Here is a 25,354-nt window from a genome sequence, read left to right on the forward strand (position 1 = left end):
GAGGGTTAATGTGTGATTTAACGTTTAGTTATGTTTCTTGTACAAATGTGAGTGTGTTTGTATTTAGGGTATAGATGTTTAGAATTGAGACTTCATCTTGATGGATTTTTTCTGTGACTAATATGAACTGTCCTTCTTCATCTCTTATGATTAATTGTAGTTTGAAGACTATTTTGTTAGATATAAGGATAGCTACAGCAGCCTGTTGCTTAAGTACATTTGATTGAAAAATCTTTCTCAACCCTTTACCCTGAGATAATGTCTTTATTTTAAGTTGAGGTGCGTTTCTTGTATGCAGGAGAAGGATGGATCCTGTTTTCATATCCATTCTGTTAGCCTGTGTCTTTTATAGGCAAAATGAGACCATTGATATTAAGAGATATTAATGACCAATGTCAGTTTCTGTTATTTTGTTTTTGTTGGTAGTGGTGGTATTTTTTCCTTCTTTGGATTTGTTGGTGTGGTCTTGTCAATTGCCTGTATTTTTATAGGAGTAGCTAACTTCCTTGGGTTGGAGTTTTACTTCTAGAACTTTGCTTAGGGCAAAACTTTGTTGGATATATCAGTCTGGGCTGGCATATGTGGTCTCTTAGTGTCTGTAAAACGTCTATTCAGGAACTTCTGACTTTCAGAATTTCCATTAGAAGTCAGGTGTAATTCTGATAGGTTTGCCTTTATATGTTACTTGACCTTTTTCCTTTGCAGCTCTCAATATTCTTTCTTTATTCTGTATGTTTTGTGTTTTGTTTATTATGTATTGAGGGGACTTTTTTTGTCCCCTCTATTTGGTGTTCTACAAGGTACTTATACTTTTATACGTATATCCTTCTTTAGGTTGGGAAAGTTTCCTTCTATGATTTTGTTGAATATATTTCCTGTATCTTTGAGCTGGAGGTTTTTTTTTTTTTCCTTCTATTCCTATTCATCTTAGGTTTTATCTTTTCATGGTGTTCCAGATTTCCTGGATGATTTGTGTTAAGAATTTGTTAGATTTATCATTTTCTTTGACCAATGAATTTATTTCTTCTATTGTATCTTCAATGCCTGAGATTCTCTCTTCCATCTCTTGTATTTTGTTGGTTATGTTTGCATTTGTAGATCCTGATCGTTTACCCAAATTTTCCATTTTCAGAATCCAGAATTCGTTTTGTGGGGTTTTTCTTTGTTGCCTCTATCTCAATTTTCAAATATTGAATCATTTCCTTCGCCTGTTTGTTTTTATTTTTATTTTTTATTTACTTATTTATTTTTGCTTTCTTTGTTTTCTTTTTGGATTTGTTGATTTCTTCTAATTTTTTGTCTGACTTTTCTCTCATTTCTTTGAAGTAATTTTGCATTTCCTCCTTTAGGGCCTCTATAATCTTCATAAAGTTGTTTTAAATGTCTTTTTCTTCTTCTTCATCTGTGTTGGGAAGGACAGTTCTTGCTGATGTAGAACCCCTAGTTTCTGGTGCTACCATATTACCCTTTACATTGTTGAATGTATTCTTACACTGCCATCTACTCATTTCTTCTTCAATGGGTATATTTGGGGCCTGTGCTTCAGGGACCCTTTTCTGTCAATTAGTAGTACAGGTGGGTACTGTGGCTTAGGTGGTTGCTCTTTCTCCAGGTGCAGGCCAGACTGTGCCTATGGTAGTCACTGATGCAGCTCTGGGGACTCCTCTTCGGGTGCAGTCAGAGTCAAGGCTCTGGTGATTGCAGATGCAGAGGGGAATGGTTGTTGGTGTGGGGGGCTTCTCTGGGGCTTTGTTGGTTAGGGACCGGGTGCTAGATGGGCCTTTGGGCACTAGTGCCTACATAGTAGGGCTCCAACTGGGAACCCTGACACCTCTTCAGGTGCAGTCAGGGCCAAGGATCCAGTGGTCACAGATGCAGTGGGAAATGGTTGCGGGTGTTGGGAGGCTGCTCTGGGGTCTCTGGAGCATTGGTGAGTGCAGATGGAGCATGGAATGTGCCCCTGAGGATTAGTACCTAGAGAGCAGGGCTCTACAGCCCGGAACCCAGACTACAAAATAATTTCTTTATGCCTAAGCATATCTTTGCTGTATAACATTGGAACTGACCATCTGCCTGCAGTAGCTAGCTGATGGAGGCCTTCTGCCTCTTGAATGTTTCATTTTCTATTCCTCAAGGAACATTCAATTAGTTACATCTCTTAATATATGGGGAATGTAAAATACACATTGAGAATCATTCTTCTCCCAGATGTTATTTGACAGGATGCTTTGTGGTTTCTCAGTTCTAAGCTCAAAATTCAAAAAATTCTATTTGTTACAAATTTCTGAATACTTGGACTCCTGGGGGACATTCTTCATTTGTTGAAGCATGCCCTCTTTGCGGTAATGTTCTTTTTACACTTAGCAAAGAGTAGTTTAAATTAGTCATGAAGCATTCTTACAAAATTAAATGATTTAATTTTACTATATATAGATTGATGTAGGGTAAATTTTACTATGAATCTTTCTTGGTAAATCTTGGGTCCTTTGGTTTTGGTGTCTAATTGATGAGCATTTTAAAAATATGATACATTAATATTCTAGCCTAATGGTAGCATCTCAACAATGCTAATTTCTCAGTGGGCAGAATAACATTGGAACAATTTCAAAAACACAATTTTTATACTATTGAGGGGCTAAGTAAATGTACTGATAAAAGTTATGTTGACAGTTAACTCATGGCCTAATCCAACAGCAGATGGAATGTCTTGCTTGAGTTCTGGTTCATTAAGCAAATGTGACACTTTATTTTCAAATCCTTTTAGTTCAGGGAACTGAAGTGGCAAAATAGTAATATAAATGAAGCCACTTATTAATGAACTGAAGTAAACTATAGAAACAGATTGCGAGCAGGCGTCTTCAGACATGGTAGCTCAGTTCTTATGTCTAAATTTTGACTTTACAGTTTGACTGATATTTCATTATTATTTCTGAAAGTGTTAACTATAAGAATATACTGTGGCCAGGCATAAGGTAGGATGGACAGAAGGCTCAGAGGTTAAAGAAGCAGTTGCTGCTTTTGCAGAAGACCCAGGTAAGGCTACCAGCACCTACATAGTAGCCTACAACCATCCGTAAACTCCAGCTCCAAGGAATCTTAGCATCCTCTTCTTGCTTTGATGGAGATCAAGCATGAATGTGGTGTACATAAATACAATCAGATGAAATGCTTATATGTATAAAATAAAACAAATCTTCAAAAAGAAAAACAATGTTTAGAGTCATCCAACTTCATGCTGAGGTACATGCCAGATTTAGGGTTCATTATATTTGAACAGTATAGTTTGTAGCTCTCAGTTTATGCAGATAATAAAATAGCTTCTTTATATTTGATGTGCTTTGTTTTAAGTTTGCGACAATTGCAGTTTTAGTTATAGAACTTATAGCACTACATACTTTAGATTTGCATTGCTTACTCTGTTTCATTTCTATCAGCTAATTAATATTTTTGTAAAATTTTTCAGTTGCCAGTTTATTTCAGAATGATAGCAGTGCCATCTCTAATGGTAAATCAGATCATATTGTTGAGTTTGTATTGTGCGTTTGTTAAGATCATATTCATCATTTGCAGCCTAAAGTAATATTGACGTCACTTCATGAAGTCAGAGCAGATACGGAAGCATATTAGTGAGAACAGTTTCTCTTGCAAAGGAAAGCATAGTTGAATGACTAATTGTCACCAGTTTCTATGATTTCATCTATTGGGAAGAGAAGCTTTTGTTTTGATATGTTATCTCATTTATTTTTTGAATTAATCAGTTGCAGGTGTATTTCCTAGTATGGTGTCATTACAGTGGAAGGTGGTAATTTTTTTTTCTGTCCCAGTGTGCTTTTGCAAGAGTCAAACAATTCATTATATAATACCAGATGGTCTACTTCTAAAGCTTACATGAATACTCTGATCATTGAGTCCCCGATCTCCCACTGTTGTGTGTGTCAACAAAGTTTTATAAAATGATGTGTAAATGTTTTATATATAAAGTATGTATCTATAGTAGACACTAAGGGAAGGTTTTTGAAGTTCATATCAGTAGTAGCATATTCTATATTTGAAGACTGTTACCACGAATGGCATACCAGAGTAAAGCTTTAATTTTAATTTTATTTCCTCTTCAATTTTCTGTCTTTCCTGCTCTTTTTTCAGAAAATTATTATTTTTGACATATGCTACTTTAACAGGAGTGCTCACATCATGAGATATTTTTATGATTTACCTATAATTTGCCAGTAAACCACTCAGCTTTAAATAATCATCAAAAATAATACCTTGGAGAAATATACTCTTGAATTGGCCATTGTCATTAGTGAATAACTTGACATCATGGGATATCTTAAATACTTGATTTGCGCCATGTGGAAGTATCCATAGAGATGATAACTAATCTGTGTGACTTTTTCTCTATTTTTGTTTGCTTGTTATGTCTTGTCTTTTAGATGCTTGTGACCACACCAGAAAAATGGGATGTAGTAACAAGGAAGAGTGTCGGAGATGTTGCTCTTTCTCAAATTGTGAAACTCCTGATTCTTGATGAAGTTCACTTGCTGCATGAAGACCGGGGCCCAGTGCTAGAAAGCATAGTTGCGAGGACCTTAAGGCAGGTAAGAGGCAGCAATGGACTCCACACCTCACTGCTTCTGCCTCACTCTCCCACGCCAGCCTCCTCCTACTTACATCCCAGTGCTTTTCATTAAAGGGAAGTGTTTGAACTTCTTTCCTCTTCCCAAGAGACACCCAGTATCTTCTGTCACCATCAGTATCTTAGCTGTCTTTATACCCTTTCTCTCAAGTCCTTGCCCTTCCTTTCCTGGGTACCATTCTTTTCACTCTGTAGTGCTCCTTTTTTGTTTTGTATCTTAACTTTTCCTGCTCAGGGGGTACTTTCTCTTCAGCTTAAAAGTGGTGTTTAACTTCACTAAAAGTTTTCTTCAAAGTTTTATTTTTCTACTTAACTTCTGGAAATACTAATCTGATTGGCCCTATCCATTTTATTTTCTATCTGTGACAGGATGGTGATTTCTTGAACATAAGCATAAATGAAATGTTTTTACAGGTTCACCAGTTACTGAAAGCTTGTTCTTAAACCTATGTTCTAAACTTCTGATGTTACTAAATATTAATATTTGATACTACTTACCAAACCAGCTTTTAGATTCTGACTCTTTACATGTGGCTCCATGATGCACCCTATCTTGATATTTCACTTAAACTTTGTCTTATAAGTGATTACTAGTTGTATCAAGTAAGGGGCTTCATTTGGTGTTTTATGCATATACATAAAGTTCTTTGAACATATTTAGGGCTGCATTGCCCACGGTTATCACCTCCTTCCCCATTGCCACTGATCCCCCTCCTATTTTCTAATCCTACTTTATATTTTCTTTTTAAAAGATATTTATTTGCTTTGATTTTCTTCATAATTTCTTGATGATCTCTTTCATTCTTGATATGTGAGCATTCTCTAAGACAGTCACATTTGCCTTATTTTTTGGTCCTAAATACTTACTCCTTAAAAATAACACTTATTCCTATGTCCCCCCCACACACAGACACACATTTGTTCAATATCTCTTATCAAAAATATTTTAGAATGTTTCAAATTTTCTTTAAGAAAAATTTTTTTTGGTAGAACTTCCTAGGTAAGTAACTGTATTTATATGATTTACCCCATCCCTCTAACTCCTCCTGTGTCCCCCATTCTCTGAAATTCATTGCCTTTTTTCTTTTATTATCATTGTTACATATAGAAATATAATTGTATAAACACGTCCTTCTGAGTTCATTTAGTGTTACCTGTGTATATGTTCTTAGGACTGACCATATGGAATTAGATAACCAATTTTTGGGGGGGTTATCCCTGGGGAAGACTTACTCTCCCTCTCCCTTTCAGATTTTCTTTATTTTGACATATCTACATAATGCATAATTGTCCTAGAAATGGGAGTTTTTTAGTCTATATGTCAAATTCATTTTCATCTACATGCATTTATATAAAGCCTGAAGATTTTAAATGTTGTTTTAGCACATCAGAATTTTGCCTTCAACCTGTCAAAATATGGAACCTTCTATGTATGACATTGTTATCACTAAAAAAAATTCATACTGAAGTAACTTGCAATTCAGATTTTTAGGTTAGGTATGCTGACTGTGTGTGTGTGTGTGTGTGTGTGTGTGTGTGTGTGTGTGTGTGTGTATGTAGCATGTAGATTCATTTCTGGCCATACCTGGGACCCATTATTTTCTCAGTGTCCATTTCATCTCCATATAACAATGCCAAGACTTTCATGTTTTCCCTTCATTTGCATATGCCACTGCATATTTTCTTTAAAATTCGCGTCCACCCACATGTATTCTTTTATATTTGTAGTTCTATGATTCACATCTGAAATATCTTAATGCAGATCCATTAAAATTTTTAATATAAAAAGGGAAATTTTTTAAAAGTTGTTTCTAAAGCAAGTTTTAAAATACTTTTTTCCATGAATGGGACATAAATTTTTTTAGTCAGATTGGTGATTTAATTTTATTTTAAAATCTTTTAAGACACTGAAGAAGATATATGTGGTAGTTTGAATAAGTCTCTTATATATGAATGCTTAGTTTAGAGGTTTAAAAGAAAATGACCCCCGTAGGTCTATAGGGAGTGACACTATTCGGGGGTGTGGCCTTGTTGATGGAAATGATTTTTAGTTCACATCCTGCTGCATGAAGCTCAAGATGTAGAACTCTCAGCTCCTGCTCCGTCACTAAGTCTGCCTGCATGCCACTATGTTCCACCATAATAATGAATTTGAATTGAACTTCACAAGCTGCAATCCCTCCCCAGTAAAAATGCAACTGTAACTCGGATACGTAGTCATTATAGAGCGGCACTACCTGAGAAGGTCTTGCCTTCTTGGGGAAAATGTGGCCTTACTGGAGGAAATGTGTCACAGGGTGGGCTTTGAGGTTTCAAAAGCCAAGCAAGGCCTAGTATCCTCTTGTGCTGCTGCCTGTGGATCTGTATGTAGAACTCTTCAACTGTTTATCCAACAGCATCTCTGCCCCATGCTATGCTTCCCAATGACAATGGACTAAACCTCTAAAACTATAAACAAGCCATGATTAAGTGTTTTTTTTTTTTTTTTTATGAGAGTTACTTTGGTCATGGAATCTCTTCAAAACAATGGAATGGCAATCTTAGCATGGTGCAAAAAATCACAGGTTATAAAAGAAACCTGTGTAATAAAAGTATTACAAAAATCACTAAAGAAACAACTATCAAAATAAGAGTAACTGAATAGTAGAGAGACTTTGAGCACATAAAATCAATCGCTAATATTTGTAATAGATATTTTTAAAATTACTAGAAATTATCTTTAAAACAGGAGATTATTTTAATAGAAATGAAGAAATACAGAAATAAAAACGTTGAGAAATATGGAGAATATGTCTTAAAAGAAACAAAATCTGTATTTCTACCAGATTAGCAAAAATGTAAGAGAATATAATTTGAAAGCATCTGTTTTTGTAGTTCATTTCAGGACACCTAGTCTGGAAGCAAACAGCATAAACTCAAATTATTTCCTATACTCATTGACATTCTCTTTTACACGCTAAATAGTTTGGGAACAGCCCAAATGTTCTGCAAAAAGAAGTTATTTGATAACTTACATCCCATTTCTCCAACAACATGCTACTACTTTGCAGGCTTTAAAAATTAAAGGTGAGGGGGAGCCACATAAACTGAACTCCAAAAATAGCCATGTTACATTCTTCATGCAACAACAATCTGTCCTGTTAGTGGAACACAGACTAATTTTATGGGGAAGAAAAGTGTGCAATACATATTTGCATTCTTTCATTGTTTAATCAAATTTATTAAACTCTAACCATGTGCTAGCCAAACACTTCCAAGTACTATGAATTTAGAAAATAAGCTTGTGGACATGTATTGGCTTTAACATGGCACAGAGCGAGGCCCATGTCTGTGACAGCAGTTGCAGCAAGCTCAATCCAATATGTTGGGTTTGTTTGTTTTACAGTGAGGATGGAATTGAAGGAGTATTTATGATGTGTCACATTTTAACATGTCAGCATATAAATGTACACACATTACTACACCTATATAAAGTAAACAGAGTTAAATACTCAGTATGATTTGTGAAGTCAGACATTCTCTAACAGAGTTTCAGAATAACTTCAATGATGCATGTGGTTGTGACAGAACACTTGAAAGCTCTGTACCTGCTGCTCTCTCCACAGGCTCTCTTCCTCCAACACCTGTTCAAGATCTTTTACATTAAAAAGAATGATTTTGATCCTAATTTTTTCTTTTTATGCCTTGATATTAGAGAATTGGTGTCTTTTCCGGGGAGTCATGATATATGAATCCGTATAGCCCCCTTTTATTTGTGGTGAGCCACCTTGAAAGTCCAGGCCATCATTCTAAACCATTTCACAGATAAAGGCTTTCTTGCAGTTTTAGAGCTGTAGAGACCAAGCAGATATCTACACATTTGCTAAAGGGGTGTGGCTATGTGTTCACAGGGGGACTAACTAGCCTTACTGTAGCTTCTTACATCAGGAAGTGGGAAGTGGTATTGCTGTCAGTCCTTCTTGTGGCTGTATATGCTTCAGCATATGTGTTTTTTTTTTTTACTGCATGTAGCTTGTTTTAGAGAACATATAACATATTTCACACTCCCATTTTCATCTTTTGATGTTACCACTTTTCAATAGTTTCTCACCTTTTCTTCATTTGTAGTCCGAAGAAAGTCTTCCAGATTTTTTAGCTAGATACTAAAAATTATTAAAGTCTGGTCATCTCACTTTTAACTTCTGCAAAATCTGTCAACTACTGTGGGTTCTAGCCACTTGAAGCTATTTTATTTTTCCCTATTACTTTATAGTGCCTTGTATGCTAGGTGTACTTAAACTTACTTGAGGTAAAATGTGGGTTTTTCCTGTGTGCGATTAAGGCTTCTAAATGCCAGTTATACATTTTTCATCACTGTGTGCAAATATTTCTTAGAAATACTGTTCTTTTGAATGTGTCACATACTTCTCGTATATTTAAAATTTTCATTGTTTCCTAAATTCCAAAACGAAGTGTCTAAAATAAAGGAGTGGATTTTTTAACTGAATGAAGAGTTTCTTATAGTAAATTTTATAAGCTGTCTGTGTTCCCTCTGTTCACACTTTGGACGTTTTTTAGCATGTTTCAATAATAATCATACAACTAGCGACAACTCATATTTTATCTTCTGTATTTTTTCACTAGATTTTAATTTCCTTGGTATAAATGTAACTTTGAATCACATGTGACTTTGAATCACAAAGTGCTAATGTAGTGTTCATTACTGTTTATATTAAAATGCACGTTGTTCCTTGCGATTACCAGAAGTTCCCAGAAGATGGCAGTGTTTCACATCATAAGTAACCCTGACTCCTCACTGTGAATGATATAGGAAGCTATGTCAGCTCGGTGTAGCTTATGTTCCCGTCAGAAATTACATGGTAGATTAGAAACATTCACAGCACACGTGGAATCATGGGGAGATAAGACAGATGTGCAAGAAATTATAAATTATTGTATTTAACAACATAAAGTAACATTACTTCTTAAGTTTTTCCAATGAGGAGACAGACTGTCCAAACTTAAACTTTATGGGATAGAAATCATAAAAGTTTGGAAAAAGTAATCATAGAAGCTGTGAAAAGACTTCGGTTCTAGTATCAGCACTTCCCCAACCCACCCAAAAAAGTTAAATCCCTGATTTTTGGACTACAGATGAAGAATCTCAGAACAAGTTTTGTAGTATTCAGCAATACATGTTTCATTACCTGGTTTGAGAACTTCCCATTGTTTGGAATTCTTTAATTTGTTTCAGATTTGTTTTTTTTTTCTGTAAGATTACTTTAGTGAAACCAAATTCCTATATATTTCTTTCTCTGTATGTGTGTGCATCAGTTTTCACCCAGCTCAATCCGGATTTGATCCGGATTTATGCATCATGTAGTCTCTACAGATGTGGGTCTGTGCCTACTCAGGCATGCATCCCCTAATTACCATGGATTATGCAATCACCCAGCATAGATGGCTCTGGAACCATGAAGTTACCCACAATGGCCTGTTTTGCATATTTTAGTGAATCTCCAAAACTGAACAAACTTATTAACATTTACTTTTATAACAGCATCATAGCCATGTAGTGATATATCTTAGTTATCAAGTATATGGATATTTTTGATCCTTTGATTTTGTCACTTTCCACATATTGCAATATTAAAATCCAATCAGAATTTGACTTTTTAAAAAATTTTGAGTTTGGGGAATTTTATTTATTTGTTTAGGCAATACCAATTGTTACCTACCAAGTCAGCCCTCTACCAGGGAATTAAGTTTCCAGTCCCAGTTTTTGAAATTTATTGTATTTTCTCATGGTACAAAGCTATTTAATGTCTATTCCATAGTTTTAATGATAGTAGATAAAGAATAGGATCTGTGCATGCAAGTATGCATGTGTATGTATATGTGTATGTAGGGGATTCAAATATGATAGGCAAGTATTCTGCCACTGAGTCACATAACCAGGGCCCACATCTATTATTTCTGTAGTTTCATATGAAAAGGCCTCTGTTGACCTGTGATCTCACATCCATTTTCTGTACTATAGTTTTTAGCAGTTCATATGCATAGAATACATGATAGTCCTTTTGGTTAATTTGCATGAATCTTGGTTAAGTAAATAACTTCCAATTGGAATTACCCATGCAGGTTGAATCCACACAGAGTATGATAAGAATTCTTGGACTGTCTGCAACCTTACCCAACTACCTCGATGTTGCTACATTTTTGCATGTTAACCCCTACATTGGACTTTTTTACTTCGATGGCCGTTTTCGACCCGTACCTCTTGGACAGACATTTTTAGGTATTAAAAGTGCAAATAAGGTAAGAGCTTGTTTTAATAGCTGTACTTTTAAAGGAAAAATATTTTTGTTGACTTACTGTTGAATACTTAAATGGGATTAAATATTACCAAGTGATACTTTCATAACATACAATATCAAGCAAAATCAGGCACACTTCTTGGTGTTGGTGGTAGAAATCTTCGTGCAGAAAGGATCTTATGGTGGTTTACAGCGTTTTGAACATGTTAAAAGCTTCACAGTCATTTTTATTTAATTGAAGGACATTGTAAATAATAAAAACTAATTAAATCAGTAATATATATTTTGATATAATGTTCACTTAAAATAAGGAATAAGGCTTTCAGATGTAATTGAAAAGTAATTTCATGGTAGCAACCAACTGGGAAGATTTGTGCTTAAGAAAGATATTTTAAACCGGGCAGTGGTGGTGCACATCTTTAATCCCAGCATTTGGGAGGCATAGGGAGGTGGATTTCTGTGAGTTCAAGCCAGCCTGACCTACAAGCACTAATTCCAGGATAAGCTCCCAAGCTACAGAGAAATCCTGTCTCGCCCCGCGCCAAGAAAGAAAAAGAAAATGTTTTAATTATCATATTAATTATGTATATGAAAAATATTTCTGACATTCTATATAGTGAATGTCATTAAAAGCAGCCATTCCTTTAATGGTGCCACCATATGCCTTTTGTACTATTAGTATGCTTAGTACACGTTTATAGCAATATGAGTAAAACTTCAAATTATTCTGTTCAATTTGTATTCCTTCTTAGAAGAAATAGCTTTAGGAGAATATTCACAGTCATTTTGACCTCTTCTCTAAAAGAAAACTGATTGAAATTGTATAATATTTGGTCATACTCGGCCTTTCATTAATTACATTAAGTTTTCTAAATACAAATTTATTCTTTAAACAGTCATTTTTGCCTCATACTGTTGGAATGTTGGAAGAATACTCAGTAAATGCTTTTTATAATATTTAATTATGCTCGTGTGAGTGCCCAAGCCTGATGAGGCCAGGGTTGTTGGATCACCCTGAAGCTGGAGTTATAGCATTGCTGATATTGGTGCTAAAAAGCAAAGTTGGGTCCTCAACAAGAACATTCCATGATCTTAATGACTAAGTGATCTCTCTGACTCTAATACTCAGTTTTTTACATGGCAGCAAATAATGTACTACATGGTATAAAGGTGAGGTATTAGGGCCGGACATATGGCTCAGTGGGTAAAGGGCTTGCTATAAGCTAGTATCTAACACCCACATAAAATGCCAGATGAGCCTGGTCTCCTGCTATAATCCAGTCACACAGGAGGCAGGAGACTGGTGATACCCCAAACAAGCTGACTAGTTATACTAGCACATGGTGAGCTCTGATTTCAAGCTAGTAGAGAGTAATCTAGGAAAACACCTGGCGTCAACCTCAGATTATACATGCACATACATACAAATGCACACACATCATGTTTTTAGACCTGTGCCAAAGAAAATCTCAGTGAGCTACCTTTTTAATTGTACAGATCCTTTTTGGATTCATAGGGAAAAAAGAATATATTATGATAATAACTGTGACATGCATATTTAACTTTCATCAATTATTTCAAGTGATTTGGGCTACTATAAATACTTGCTATTTGTTTTTGCATCATTTCTTAAATATACGTTTTTTTATTTCGCTCATTTCACAGTATCATTCAGATAAACAGAGACATGTTTCCAGATTTTTCTAGACTTCCAGCTTAAATTATAGCAAATTGTAGTCACAGTGATATTTTTAAAATATCTCAAATGCATGAAAGCCCCCTAAAGTCTTATTTTCTTTCAATTATGTCACTCAGATTGGTAAATCACTTAAAGCTAATTAAATTCAAAGTGATTTTCATAGCATTTTGCCGGCAGTATACTCACAAAACACATGTTGGATGAACGAGTGATCTGATTGTTTTAAAGTTTTGGAAATTTGGTAATTAAAGAATTTACACATCGGAGTATGAGTAGTAAATTATAGTTAACAGATTTATATTAATAAAACTTATTAGTTTTATATTAATATGAAATACACTGTTGGCTAGAATGAAGATTTCACCAGGGTATTGTTAAGGTATTTTATAATTAGCTACTGGAATTTCATTTAGAAACTCAAGATATGATCCAGTTGTTATTCAGGAATATCAGAAATAGTAAGATGGTATTTGCAATGAATTGAACCCAATCCAGAGTACACTGAAAACATTTAGATTTAGCTTGGGGATAGAAAAAGTAAGATTTGCTTTCCAAGTCACTGGTGAGACTATTTACACTGTGATCATCTCGTCCTGCTTAGCTGCAGCTTGTCAGTCATAAGTTTCCCATGTCTTAGTGTTTTACACCACAGAAACAGCGAGGCAATTTCTTTCCTTAGGATATTCGTTGTCATAAAACCTGTGTTCTTTCACTTTTCAGAAAACTGTATGGTTTATGGAATGAGAAAAAAAATTAGCCTGAAGAATGAGATTCTTTAGAGAAAGCAGAAAACTTTGAAATGTGTCCTAGCATTTATATAGCTAGCTGGTGTATCCACCCAAAATCTATTCTGGTGTTTTAATAGCTAGCTGATATGTTGCCCCAAAATGTATCCTAGCGTTTCTATAGCTAGCTGGTGTTTCACCCTAAATGTATTCAAGTGTTTTTATGGCTAGATGGTATATCACCCCAAGATGTGTCCTAGCGTTTCTATAGCTAGGTGGTGTTTCACCCCTAAAATGTGCCCAAGTATTTCTATAGTTAGTTGGTATGTCACCCCAAAGACAACTAACTTTAAAATGTATTCTAGTATTCCTATAGTTAGCTGCTTTGGCATCCCAAAATGTATCCTAGCATTTCAATAGCTAGCTGGTATATCACCCGCAAATGTATTCTAGCATTTCTGTAGCTAGCTGGCTATCACCCCAAAACACTAACTTTAAAATGTATCCTAGCCTTTTTGTAGCTAGCTGGTGTATCACCCCAAGGACACTGACTTTTCAAACCTCAGCATCCTTTGTACTCTGAAACTGTGGCTGAGGCACTTTACTTGTACTTTTTATTTTTTGGTTTGTTTTATGTTAGATACTTATATTTCATTTGTTTGTTCTGTGTTTTAATTAGTTTGATAGCCTTTTGTAATATAATTGGCAGTTTCATTTTTAATTTGAAAGTATTTGTCTCATTTTGTAATTTTCATGTTTTAAAATCTTTAAGATGCAACAGTTGAATAACATGGATGAAGTATGCTATGAAAGTGTTTGGAAACAAGTAAAGGCTGGACACCAGGTACACTGAGTTTATATTATTTCTAGAAAATGCTAAATGAAAAACTGTAGATTTTTCCATCTTCACTTAAAAGTTTTCCTGAATTCTGAGGTTAAGATTTATTTCTTAATTGTTTAGTCTAACGGGTAACCACATGAGCTATATAAATATTAAGTACTATTAATATCCTAATGTTGATAGGTCATGATATTTTGTTTGCTTTTTTATTGATATTTAAGAAAAAGTTTGGTTTACATTTGTTACTTTAAATTTTTTTAAAAAGCACAAACCTCTCAAAGCTCATTTCTAATTAATAATTTTATATTAAGCTTTTTACATTATCATTATTACTGTTTTCATGAAGTATATTTGAAATATATTTAATAGATTGAGTATTGTTTAATTGTGTTTCGAAGTTGAGCACTTTCATTCTTGGGTATGGTTACATGTTAGACCACATGACTATTGTGTTTGAGCTACTGAGATCCATGGAGTGGGGGCATGGAAAGAGAAAGAGTCTCCATTGTCCCAAAATTCTTTGAAGAAAATGTGGAATGATATTCTATAAAAATTAACTTTTGCCAATTTTTTGTTGTTGTTATTCAGTAAGCTTTTATAATCTTTCAGCCCCCTCTTCTGCCATATTCCCTGAGCCTTAGGGACTGGAGTGTTTTGTAGCTGTATCTATTGGAACTGGGCTCCACAACTTATCATTTTGATTGGTTGTAGTTTTCTCCAGTAGTCTTAGTCTGTTGCAAAATGAAAATATATTTTTGTGTACAAAAGAATCCTTTTACCAGAGGCTGAATTATATTACAGCTGCTTTATATGAAAAAAGTCAAACTCACTTGGACCTGAGAACAAAGATAAGTGCCACCTAGTGAACACCCTTGAGATATGTTATCTTTTTAAACAAAGGTTTTCAACATTGATTTTTCTGTTAATCTTAATAGAATGTTGTTGGTCTTAAGAATGCTTACTTGCTTTTTTAATCTTAGTCTGTTTGAGAGTCCTCCTTCCTTATTTATTTTTATTTATTGTCTTATTTTTTGTATTGTTTTTGAGACAAGGTCTCATGTAGCCAAAGATACCATTTCATTTCTGATCCCCCTTGCCTATATGTCTCAAATACTGATTAATCACGGGCATGATGTCACCATTCCTGGGGATCTAACCCAGAGTCAAGTGAGTGTTAGACAAATCACTTCATCAACTGAACTGCATCCTCAACTCTCTATTTGAAAATTTTAAGTTTATCAATACTACTTTTAATAGGAAAATCAAGAATCCTTAAATTAATACTTTTTCTAGCTCTTAAGTAATACCTAAAAATGATAACATTGTTTTACATTTACTAAATTCCCTCAGCATCTTCTTAAGTATATTCTGTTATGTATAGTTGACAGACAAAATAAAGTCCTGTTCAAAAAAGTAATATGTTGTTTGTGCTCTTGTCATTTGATGTATTGGATTTTCTGGGTCTGCATCTATTTTGAACTGTGCATTGGTAAAATTTTATATATGGGCTTTTAATTATGTTTTGCTGTTCTTCCAACACACACACACACACACACACAAATCTTTATCAATATATGGTAGAATCCATTTTAAATAAAAATGCTTATCGATTTTTTTTTAGATAATAGAGGTAAATTGTAAATATATTACTGTGGAATATACAATAAACATGAGCTAATGAGCAGGCCAGAAAGTAAGCAGTCTTCCCTCATGGTTTCTGCCTTAGTTCGTGCTTTAACTTTTCTCAGTGATGGCCTGTCATCTGGAAATCTAAGCTTTGCAGATAAACCCTTTCCTCTCCAAGTTGCTTATATCAGAGCAATGGAGATAAAGCTAGAGCATACTGTTACCCTAAAATTAAAAGAAATCAAATAATGTTTCCTTTTATATCGTAGCACTTACTGGCCAGATAATTGATGCAGTCCATCCTTGACATCCTTGCAAACCTGATTTTAGACACCTACCACGAAAAATACCAGAATCAAGAGGTCTTCAAAACTTTCATTTAAAATAGCATCGTTACAGACATCTTCTCACACACTTAAATTTTCTTTAGATTTCTTACAATATCTATTGTATGATAAACTGTAAATAATTGTTCCTCTATATTCTTTTAAAGAGTAAGGCTGAGGCAGAAGGGCTTTATGTATTCACTTTTGATCACAACAGGCCTGAGGGCTTAAGGATCCAAAAACTTAAAAACTAATGAGATGTCTCCTAAATGATGTTGACAGTGTAGTTTGATGTAAGGTTGTGACCTAGTGTGTGTTTGCCACCTTTTTTTCCCCAGTTTTTATGACATATAAAACAAAGTGGTGTTTTGATAGTGACTTTTTTTTTTTGATTGACAAGTATTTCCTTCTTACTGTAAATTTTTTCTTTGGTTTGGACATGCACTTACTTTCAATTAGAGATACTCTTCTTCCCCACTTTCTTGTTTCAACCTGTGACCTTGTGACCCTTTGAAATACACACACACATTCACACATGTACATGCAAATGAACAAAGAGGAGTTAAAATAATCACTACTTATTTCTTACAGAGTGGCTTCTTTGTTCTTTGTTCTTTTTAAAGACATCTCATGATCTAAAATTCCCAATAATTTTTCCTGATCTTTTTTTTTTGCCCTGTGGTAAGATCTTATTACTTTATTATATTTTTAATTGTTCAAAAATATGAAAACCATAAATAGAATTAATAACATTAAAATGTATGTTCTGCCTAACAGTCTTAAATCTCAGTATTGGTTTTAGAGTGTTTTGTGCAGTGTTCTTTCAGATTTTTGTTCTAGTAGGATAGGTTTTACCTAGAAAGGTTGGCTGTAAAGGATGTGTTGTTATCTTCATGAACTTTGTCATGAGTGCAGTTCGATTGTGATGAATTTTGTTGTCCTCATAAACAGCATGTTCTTAGTGGTATGGGTAAGACTAGAAATAGGAATGTTTGACTCTTTTCCCCACTAGTTGACATTTGCCTTTAGTGTTGGTAGTATTACAAAGCCTAAACCAGTGCCTTCATACGACAAACAAACCCTGGGTAGATTTGTAGGTTCTTACATTAAAACAGTTATAATACAGCTAATGATGCTATTAAGTTCTTTTGTAACCTAATTCAAGAGTTCCACTCTTTCCACTTGTTTGTGTTTCCTGTGGTGTCGGAATACCTGTGAGCAAAGTGCTCAAAGCAAATCTATAACTGTATCCATCTATGAAAAGCATTTGTCCGTTTATTCTTGTGTCCTAAATTAAACTGTGATCATTTAGCTTGAGACGTGGCAGCATTCTGCTGATGACTAGCACTGACAGTGGCACCAGGGGTATCTGGAAAACAAGATGCCAGGAGTTTTTATTTTGGAAACTAGAGTTACCAATTTTTGTAAGTTCAGCATTCCTTTATTGATTCCATTATAATATTTGGTTGGTCATTTTAGTTTTTGATACTGAGACTTGCCTAAATTTTTTTCCATGGGCTTTCAGTCCTCGAAGTTTCTTTATTCCTTATTAAATCATCTTAAGATACACCTTAACTATGCTGTTATGCTATATTCAGAAAATCGGGAAACTACCTCTTCAGTAGAGGTTCACAATTGCATTTTTCGCTCATGATTAAAGTTGAAGTTAGTTTCTCTGCTGTAATCAACTGCCCTTGTATTAAGTTCCAAATGTTTATTTTAAGTACATGAGATTGTGTATATCTGTCTGAGAAAGATGAAGAATGTATAGTTTAACATTTGACTTTCTCTAAAAAGTGAATAGACCATTAGATCTTTATAGATTCACTTCTAATTGAAAAGTCTAACTCTATATGATTTTTTTCTAAAAGGCTTTCTCCCTAAATATTATTGTGCATATAAGCATAATAATTATACACTTGTCTTTTTCCTTATGGGTCAGTGCTGACTAGATACATAGCTGGTAAGATTTGCTACTGGAGCTCTGACAGATCTAACATCACACGAGCATGTACCATGAACAACCAGCTACATATTCTATGGTTATGCCTTTCTTTGTTAGAACACATCTAAACTTTAATTCTGTTTCTTCCATCATCAGTTAGTATTCAGGAGTAGTAAATATATAAAGCAGTCTTTTCTAGTCTGAGATATCTAATTGACGTTTCTTGGGTCTATCTCATGACTCCATTATTCTAGCTTAAAACAACAGCAACAACTAAACAGGTCAAAAAAGAAAAAAAAAAAAGATCCAGTGAATGCACTTGCCTTTATTTGTTTGCTTTCCATGAAGTTGTCTGTATCCTGAATTTCCCCTGGTGTGTGTTCTCTCAATGTTTTGATTTTATTTTTAGAGCAGTTATTTTTCAGGTCACTATTAAAAAAGATTGAAATGGAGTCAGTTTTTAAAAGGTAGCAAAGACATTACATTTTCCTCTTAAAAAAAATCCATTTGGAGTAAATTAGAATAGAGAAGTCCCATGTTTGGAAGCCGTGCTGGTACTCTCTGTCCATGCTATTCTATGAGTTTCAGTACCCCAGTCATCTAAACATGTGCATTCATGGACTTAATTGACTTTATGTGTAGCTCTGTCCTAAAAGCATTGGCGACGGTAGGAGGCAGTTGTGCTCCACTCAGGCATGTGTGCTGACAGATGGAGAAAACCTTTTCCCGTTGATTGTCAGCATTCCTACTCTGCAAGACTTCAAGCTCTTCTTGGCAACTGGGAAATTAAAAGTTGGCGATTCAGCCTTTAATTTTGATCCATCTGCTCAAACTAATGAGACGTCTCATTTATAAGCTTTTCTTTGTGTTACCAAATGCAAGTACAGCTTTATCATTCCTGTTAATAATTCCCCTCCTCCTGTGTAACTTGCAGAATGGGAAAATAATTGATGCCTGTGGTTCTATTGAGATTGTCTTCTTATACAAACTTTGTTACAATGATAGGAAGACAATTAGGAACTTTCTCTAATTATAGCATAGTGAACTTTTCGAATCAAACTTTGAAAAGGAAATAAGATCCTTATTTAGTAGCTTCTTATCTAAAAATCTGCTTCCCATTTGATAGCAGAAAAGATTCAGTTAAAGAGAACTCAAGAACTTCAATCTTGTTAAGATTAAACACCAATCTTTAATCTTTACTATATTATTTTCTTTTTCCTTGTTGTTCACTAATGGTTTTATTTCAAGATTTTAAAAAAATCCCTTAAAATTGGCTAATGACTACATGAATTTCCTGTCTGAAGAGTATGATTTTGATGTGTGTGTGTGTGCGTGTGTTCTTGTCTGTGTGCCTGCGACCACAGAGATTGACATCAGGTTTTTTTTTTAAAATTGTTTTCCACAGTATTCATTGTGACCTTGGAGTTAAAATTTGGCTAGTTTTCCTGTTCAGGGATAATCCTTCACTGTCTACCCCAGCTGGGAAAATAGGAGTATGCACTTAATGCCTCACTTTTTGCATGTATGCCTCCTGCCCAGCCGACTGAGCAACTCCTGAATCTTTATTTGTTAACATTGGTTCTCAGGTGTATTCATATACAATCAAAACAAATTCTGTTGTACTAACTTTCATAATGGAAATTAGCAATGCCTATTTTGCCTATGAAAATTTTTATTTTTTGTATGCAAGCATTTCTGATTCTTGGTAACTTTTAGCCACCGCAAATTCATTTAAAATGACTTACTTATGTATGCTTTTGAATCCTGCATTCTTGGTTCCCCCTGACCTTATGAGGTGTTACCCTAAAGGCATATGTAGGTATGACTCTTAAAGATGCTTTTTTTACTGTGAGTATGAATATTAAAGATATTTCTCCTTCATCTATACTACAAAAGATGACTCTTCCAAAAAAAATAAAAGTCTATTTTGGGGCTGTAAGAAAGTCTGAAGAAAGTATTTCCTATACCTCTACTTTTGATCGCTATCCCATCTCCAGTCCTGGTGAGTCTTACATAAAATTGAAATTTCCTTTTTCTCCAATTTCTATGTTAAGTATTTAGTACTTATAGTGTCTGTAACTTTCTCTGTATTTGTATTACAGTTGTTGCCTTAGAATTTTTTATTTTCTGTCTATAAGCTATGAATTTCTTTAGTATGTCTTATGCAAGTACTATATACAGTAGTTTATAACTTATGACATATACTCATTTAAGTAAATGATATTCTTATCTAAAACAAATGAGCACAAGGGATTGAAATTACTCATTTCTCCATTACAGAATTAAATTAGCAGTCACTTAAACAGACTTTTATGGTGTTGGAAGCACATTAGTTTTCTTTCCATTTGGGCCAAATGCCTTGTGGTTTAGAGTTGAGATCAATATTTAGTTACTGTGAAAGCCAAAAGAATATCACAACATAAAAGAAATTTCTAGTATATTATTATGAAAATTTACTTTAACAGCTATACTTTAATTATAAGTTTGTTAGTTACATTTTAAACCTTGCAATTGACTCTTTAAAACATTGTTTTTTTAGTATCTTCTGCAACATAAGGGCTGGGTTTGTTGGGGTTTCTGTCCTGCCCAGTTCCCACACCCAGTAAGCCCCAAAGAAAATCACACAGAGGTCTCCATAAGGTATAAACTGATTGGCCCATTAGCTCAGGCTTTGTATTAGCTCTTATAGCTTATATAAGCCCATTATTCTAGTATATGTTAGCCACATGGCTCAGTACCCTTTTCAGTGGGGAAGGTCACATCCTGCTTCTTGGGTGTCTGGACAGGACTCGGAAGGAAATGGGCTTCCTCCTTCCCAGAATTCTCCTGTTCACATTGTCCCGCCACTACTTCCTGTCTGGTTGTCTCACCTATACTTCCTGCCCAGCTACTGACCAATCAGTGTTTATTTAAAACATAATTGACAGAATACAATTGTCCCGCACCAATCTTCCATTACTATACTAGCTCTGTCAACACTGAAATATTTATTTTCAACCCTAAGAAATTTTTGGAAATAGCCAAGATAAATGGAACAAATCTGTTTTACTAATTCTTCCTCTGTAGAGTACTATACATTCACCAGTCACTGTGCATTCCTTCCACTGTGGTAATGATAAAATGTCTCTTTACTCTTATTCTAGAAAATTATTTTATTGACATAAACTTCCAAAATGAAGTTATGTGCATTGTTAAAAGGGGGTTTTAAATTATATAAATTAATGTCCTTTCACGTTTTTTATTTTGAATATTTTTACATTTCCCTTTTGTTTTGCACAGTTATTAGAAGTAGTTCTCTGTAATCAAAACCAAAGTGGAGTGTAGGATTGACTTATGGAATGAAAGTACTGAGTATTCGTGGTGATTGATATTTGTTTTCTGTGCTGTCAAAATGATGACAAACAAACAAGAAACCCTGGTGACATCACTACCACATGTGCCTGATCTGGACAATGATCATTTGTGTTGGTTAAGGCATTCTGCTTTTTAGCATTTCAAAAACCAGTACTGGAGGTTATTGCCAAATTTTTACCATAAATCCTATGCATTTAGTAAAATGTGTTTTTTTTTCTTGTTGTTGTTGTTTCCTATATGAAAAAATTCCTGGGTGACCATGAAAATAATAAGAGATTACGTAAAGGTCTTGTTTGTTTGAGCTAGTGTCTCTTATAGCTCAGATTGTCTTTGAATACCCAAAGTAGCCAGTCTTCAACTTCCGATTCTTTTACCATCATCTCTCAAGTTCTGGTTATTACTGTTTATGTGATGTTTGGCCTGAACCCAGGACTCCATGCATGCTGTTCAAGCACTATCATCTGAACTACATTACCAGCACTATATAGATTTCAGATGTGGAACTACCTGCAAATTTCTTTTTTTCTTGACCTGTGTATGTATGAGCATACATGTGTGGGGTATTTATGTGTGTACTTAAATGTCTATATGAAGCCTGAAGTTGATATCAGGAATCTTCCACAGGAACTGGAAGATCTGTCTACCCTATTCGTTGAGGCAGAGTCTCTATTGAACCCATATCTCACCAATACAACTAAGCTGTGAAACTTGTTGTGGTATGCACTGTCTCTGACTTCCAAAGCACTGGGTTTAGATGCAGTGGTCGCACCACCTGGTATTCTTTGGGTTCTGGCGTCCCAAACTAGGGCCTTCACACTTACTCAGCAGGGTTTTTAACCATTAATCAATCTCTCTAGCCTAGAATTCTGATTTTACAGTTTTTAAATTCTTATTACATTGCTAAAATTAATCTAAAAATTCTAGTATTCAAGGGATCCTATCTTAGCCTCATGAGAACCTGAAAATACAGAAGTGTGCCACCATACTTGGTTGATTTGTTTGTTTGTTTGCTTGCTTGTTTAAATCTTTTTGTTCTGGCCCTTGTGAGCAAGATTCTTCTTAATTTTTTTCCCCTCTGTAATTTCTTCAGTCATTTTGTTGTTGTTGTTTCTCCTTTAAACCTTCTCCTTCTTTGTCTGGCTTACTCATTGACCCTTCTTTCTTTGTTTGTTTTGTTTTGTTTTTTCCTTCTGAGACAGGATTCTTTGTATAAAAGCCTTGGCTGTCCTGGAACTCTGTAGACCAGGCTAGCTGGAACCTACAGAGATTAGACTACTTCTGCCTCCCGAGTACTTCAGCACTCCAAGACCCTTTTAATTCAGCAAATTTTCTTAAGATTTCATCCAGTCTCATTTATGGCCATTCTAAAATAACTCAATATAATTATGTTTTCGACACAGACCTCTTTTCTCAGCCCTAGAGTCATGTGACCATGTTGCTTCTCCCCCTTTATATCACAAGTGATTTATCTGTATCAAATCTATGGTATTCTCTTAATTCTTAGATCAACAAATAACAGGCTATAGATTTAATTCCATAGGCTAAAAACCTAAAAGTCATCTGTAACTCTCTAGCCAGCTTGCTCCAATGGTTCCCAAGCTCCGCCTCCAAAGCTGAAATTGCAGGCAGGCTGCCACACCCACCTGGCATTTATCTGAGTTTTAGAAGTCTACTTAATCTACTAAGCCTTCTTATTATGTCCCTGGCCACATTTGAAACTTTTTTTTTAAAATTGTATTCCACTCTTAAACATATATTTCTGAATAGTATGAAACAGTTTGTCATAAAGAGAAGTTTAGGAATTTTTGAGGCTATAAACTCAGTGTTGATCTACATATGAATCATTATAAACTCCACAACATTTTGCTTATAATAATAGTGTGTGGCTAGAGAAATTCTCATAAAGATTCCCTGAGAAATTTATAAGCACAGATGACAAAATCCCTTTTTTTTTTTTTTACCAGCCTTACTGCTGATGGCAATTGATAATTCCTTTTACACTTTGACTACCATAATTTTACTGATCAGTCATTGAGCATTAACTTTCTGGGTTGCCATGCCATTTATTTTTCTTTGTATCTATTTTAATTTTTAAACTTAAAGATCAAATGAAAAAGGTGCTGTTTAAGTTTAAGAAGAAAAATAGAGCTAAAACAAAAAATTGTTTTATGAAACTGATATAAACCTAGAGACAAAGCTTATGTTGTACCCACTTCGGTGATATATATAACAATATCTTTTTTATCCTATCTCCCCATAGGAATGACCAGGTTTTCAAATCTTTTATTCATTCTTTTCATCTTCCTCAATTTCCTTCAATTCCCCTCTGTATTAATTAGATTTCTATTGCTAGAATAAAGTCACAAAAGTAACTTGGAGAGGAAAAGTTTCTTTATCTTATACTTCAAGATAGTAATCTCTCACTGAAGGAAGTTAGGGCAGAAATCAAGCAGGGAAGGAACCTAGAGGCAGGAGCTGATATAGATGCCATGGAAGACTGCTGCTTATTGGTTTGCTCCTGTGTTTTGCTCATCCTTCTTTCTTACACGCCCAGGATCAGCATTACCCACAGCTGACTGGGCCCGCCCACATTAATGACTATTGAAGGAACTAGCCATAGACTCCACAGCTGACTGGGCCCGCCCACATTAATGATTATTGAAGGAACTAGCCATAGACTTTCCTACGGGCGATTTCACGAAGGAATTTTCTCAGTAAAGTTTCTCTTCCAAGATAAATACATCTTGTGTCAAATTGTCAAGAAACTAACCAGGCCACCCTCTTTAAATGCCTATTTGTAGTTTTAAAGGAGCAGAATGGGCAGCTCATAAAGTTTCTGTACCTTCTTATCATGTCCAGTCTTTCTTTTAACTCTGTCGCTGCTGCCATCCTCACTTGGGCTATGTCACACTACAAGTTCTTTGCATAAGACATACTTACCTCTGTCCTTTAGATGTGTACTTTCTGATGCTGGACATGAAGGAAACCTAACTTAATTATTTATACTTGCTTTAAAATTTTGGTTTGAAAGATTTAATTGATTTGGGTAAATCAATTCTGCTTCTGCAATTAGGTGTATTAGGTTATTTGCTAACTTATTTATTTAAAATTGTGACTAGTATATCTAATATTTAGATAATCTAAAAAGTTATTTATATCAAATTTAATTTACATCACATATTTTATATAGTTAATTAATTTTGGGGTAAATGAAGCCTAATCTGAATGCATTCTTGTTTTATGATATTTGAATGTTTTACAGCGATGTTGCAATATAGACTTGAGGAGCACTGAAACAACACTTGCTACCTGTTATAACTCTCCTGCTTTCAGAGCAGCATGGACAATTCTCTGGCCTGTTTTTCAAATAGTTTTCATTAAGAATAAGAAGCTTATTATTTATTATCTATTTATTTCATTGACAAAAGTATGTCAGGTCCCCATTTAGCTATTTCTTCCTGTTACCTAAACAGTTTGTACATGTGTGTAGTGAGTTCATTTGCTACTACTAACATTTTGTTCACTACATTACCATTGAAGTCCCTGAATAAAGTAATACAGCGATAATATTATCACTAAGTTTAAAATTTTATGTTCCAATGGCATAATTATCCTTTTTTTTTCTCAAAGTTCAACATAAAAAGTAGCTAAATATTTAAGCATGAATAACTATTGTGGGTTTATTTGTCTTTACCTAGAGTTTTGACCTTTATATTCATAATGTTATTTTAAGTAAAAAGTGATAAATTTTGTAAATATTGTTTCTTCTTAAGAGAATATAATAACTCTATGTGTATTTCCATTTTTTTAATATGATGGGTAAATGTGTTAGTAAGTGGCTGGGGTTTTGTCCCACACAGATTGAAAGTTTAGGAAATCAAAGAGTCTTTTCCGGTGCTAGCCTTT

The 25,354-nt window shown here is 34.6% G+C and overlaps 1 protein-coding gene across 1 annotated transcript in view; it reads left to right on the top strand.

Moving 5' to 3' along the window:
• Positions 1-25,354, top strand: part of Ascc3 (activating signal cointegrator 1 complex subunit 3) — a 289,294-nt gene that overhangs the window by 101,308 nt on the left and 162,632 nt on the right. The window contains exons 11-13 of the mRNA XM_050120173.1: positions 4,434-4,598; positions 10,757-10,933; positions 14,129-14,200. Of these exons, the coding sequence (XP_049976130.1) occupies positions 4,434-4,598; positions 10,757-10,933; positions 14,129-14,200 (414 nt within the window). The remainder of the gene's footprint in view (positions 1-4,433; positions 4,599-10,756; positions 10,934-14,128; positions 14,201-25,354) is intronic.

Source organism: Alexandromys fortis, unplaced genomic scaffold (genome assembly GCF_014885135.2).
Source record: "Alexandromys fortis isolate MF-2015 unplaced genomic scaffold, M_Fortis_MF-2015_v1.1 scaffold_141, whole genome shotgun sequence".
NCBI lineage: Eukaryota > Metazoa > Chordata > Mammalia > Rodentia > Cricetidae > Alexandromys > Alexandromys fortis.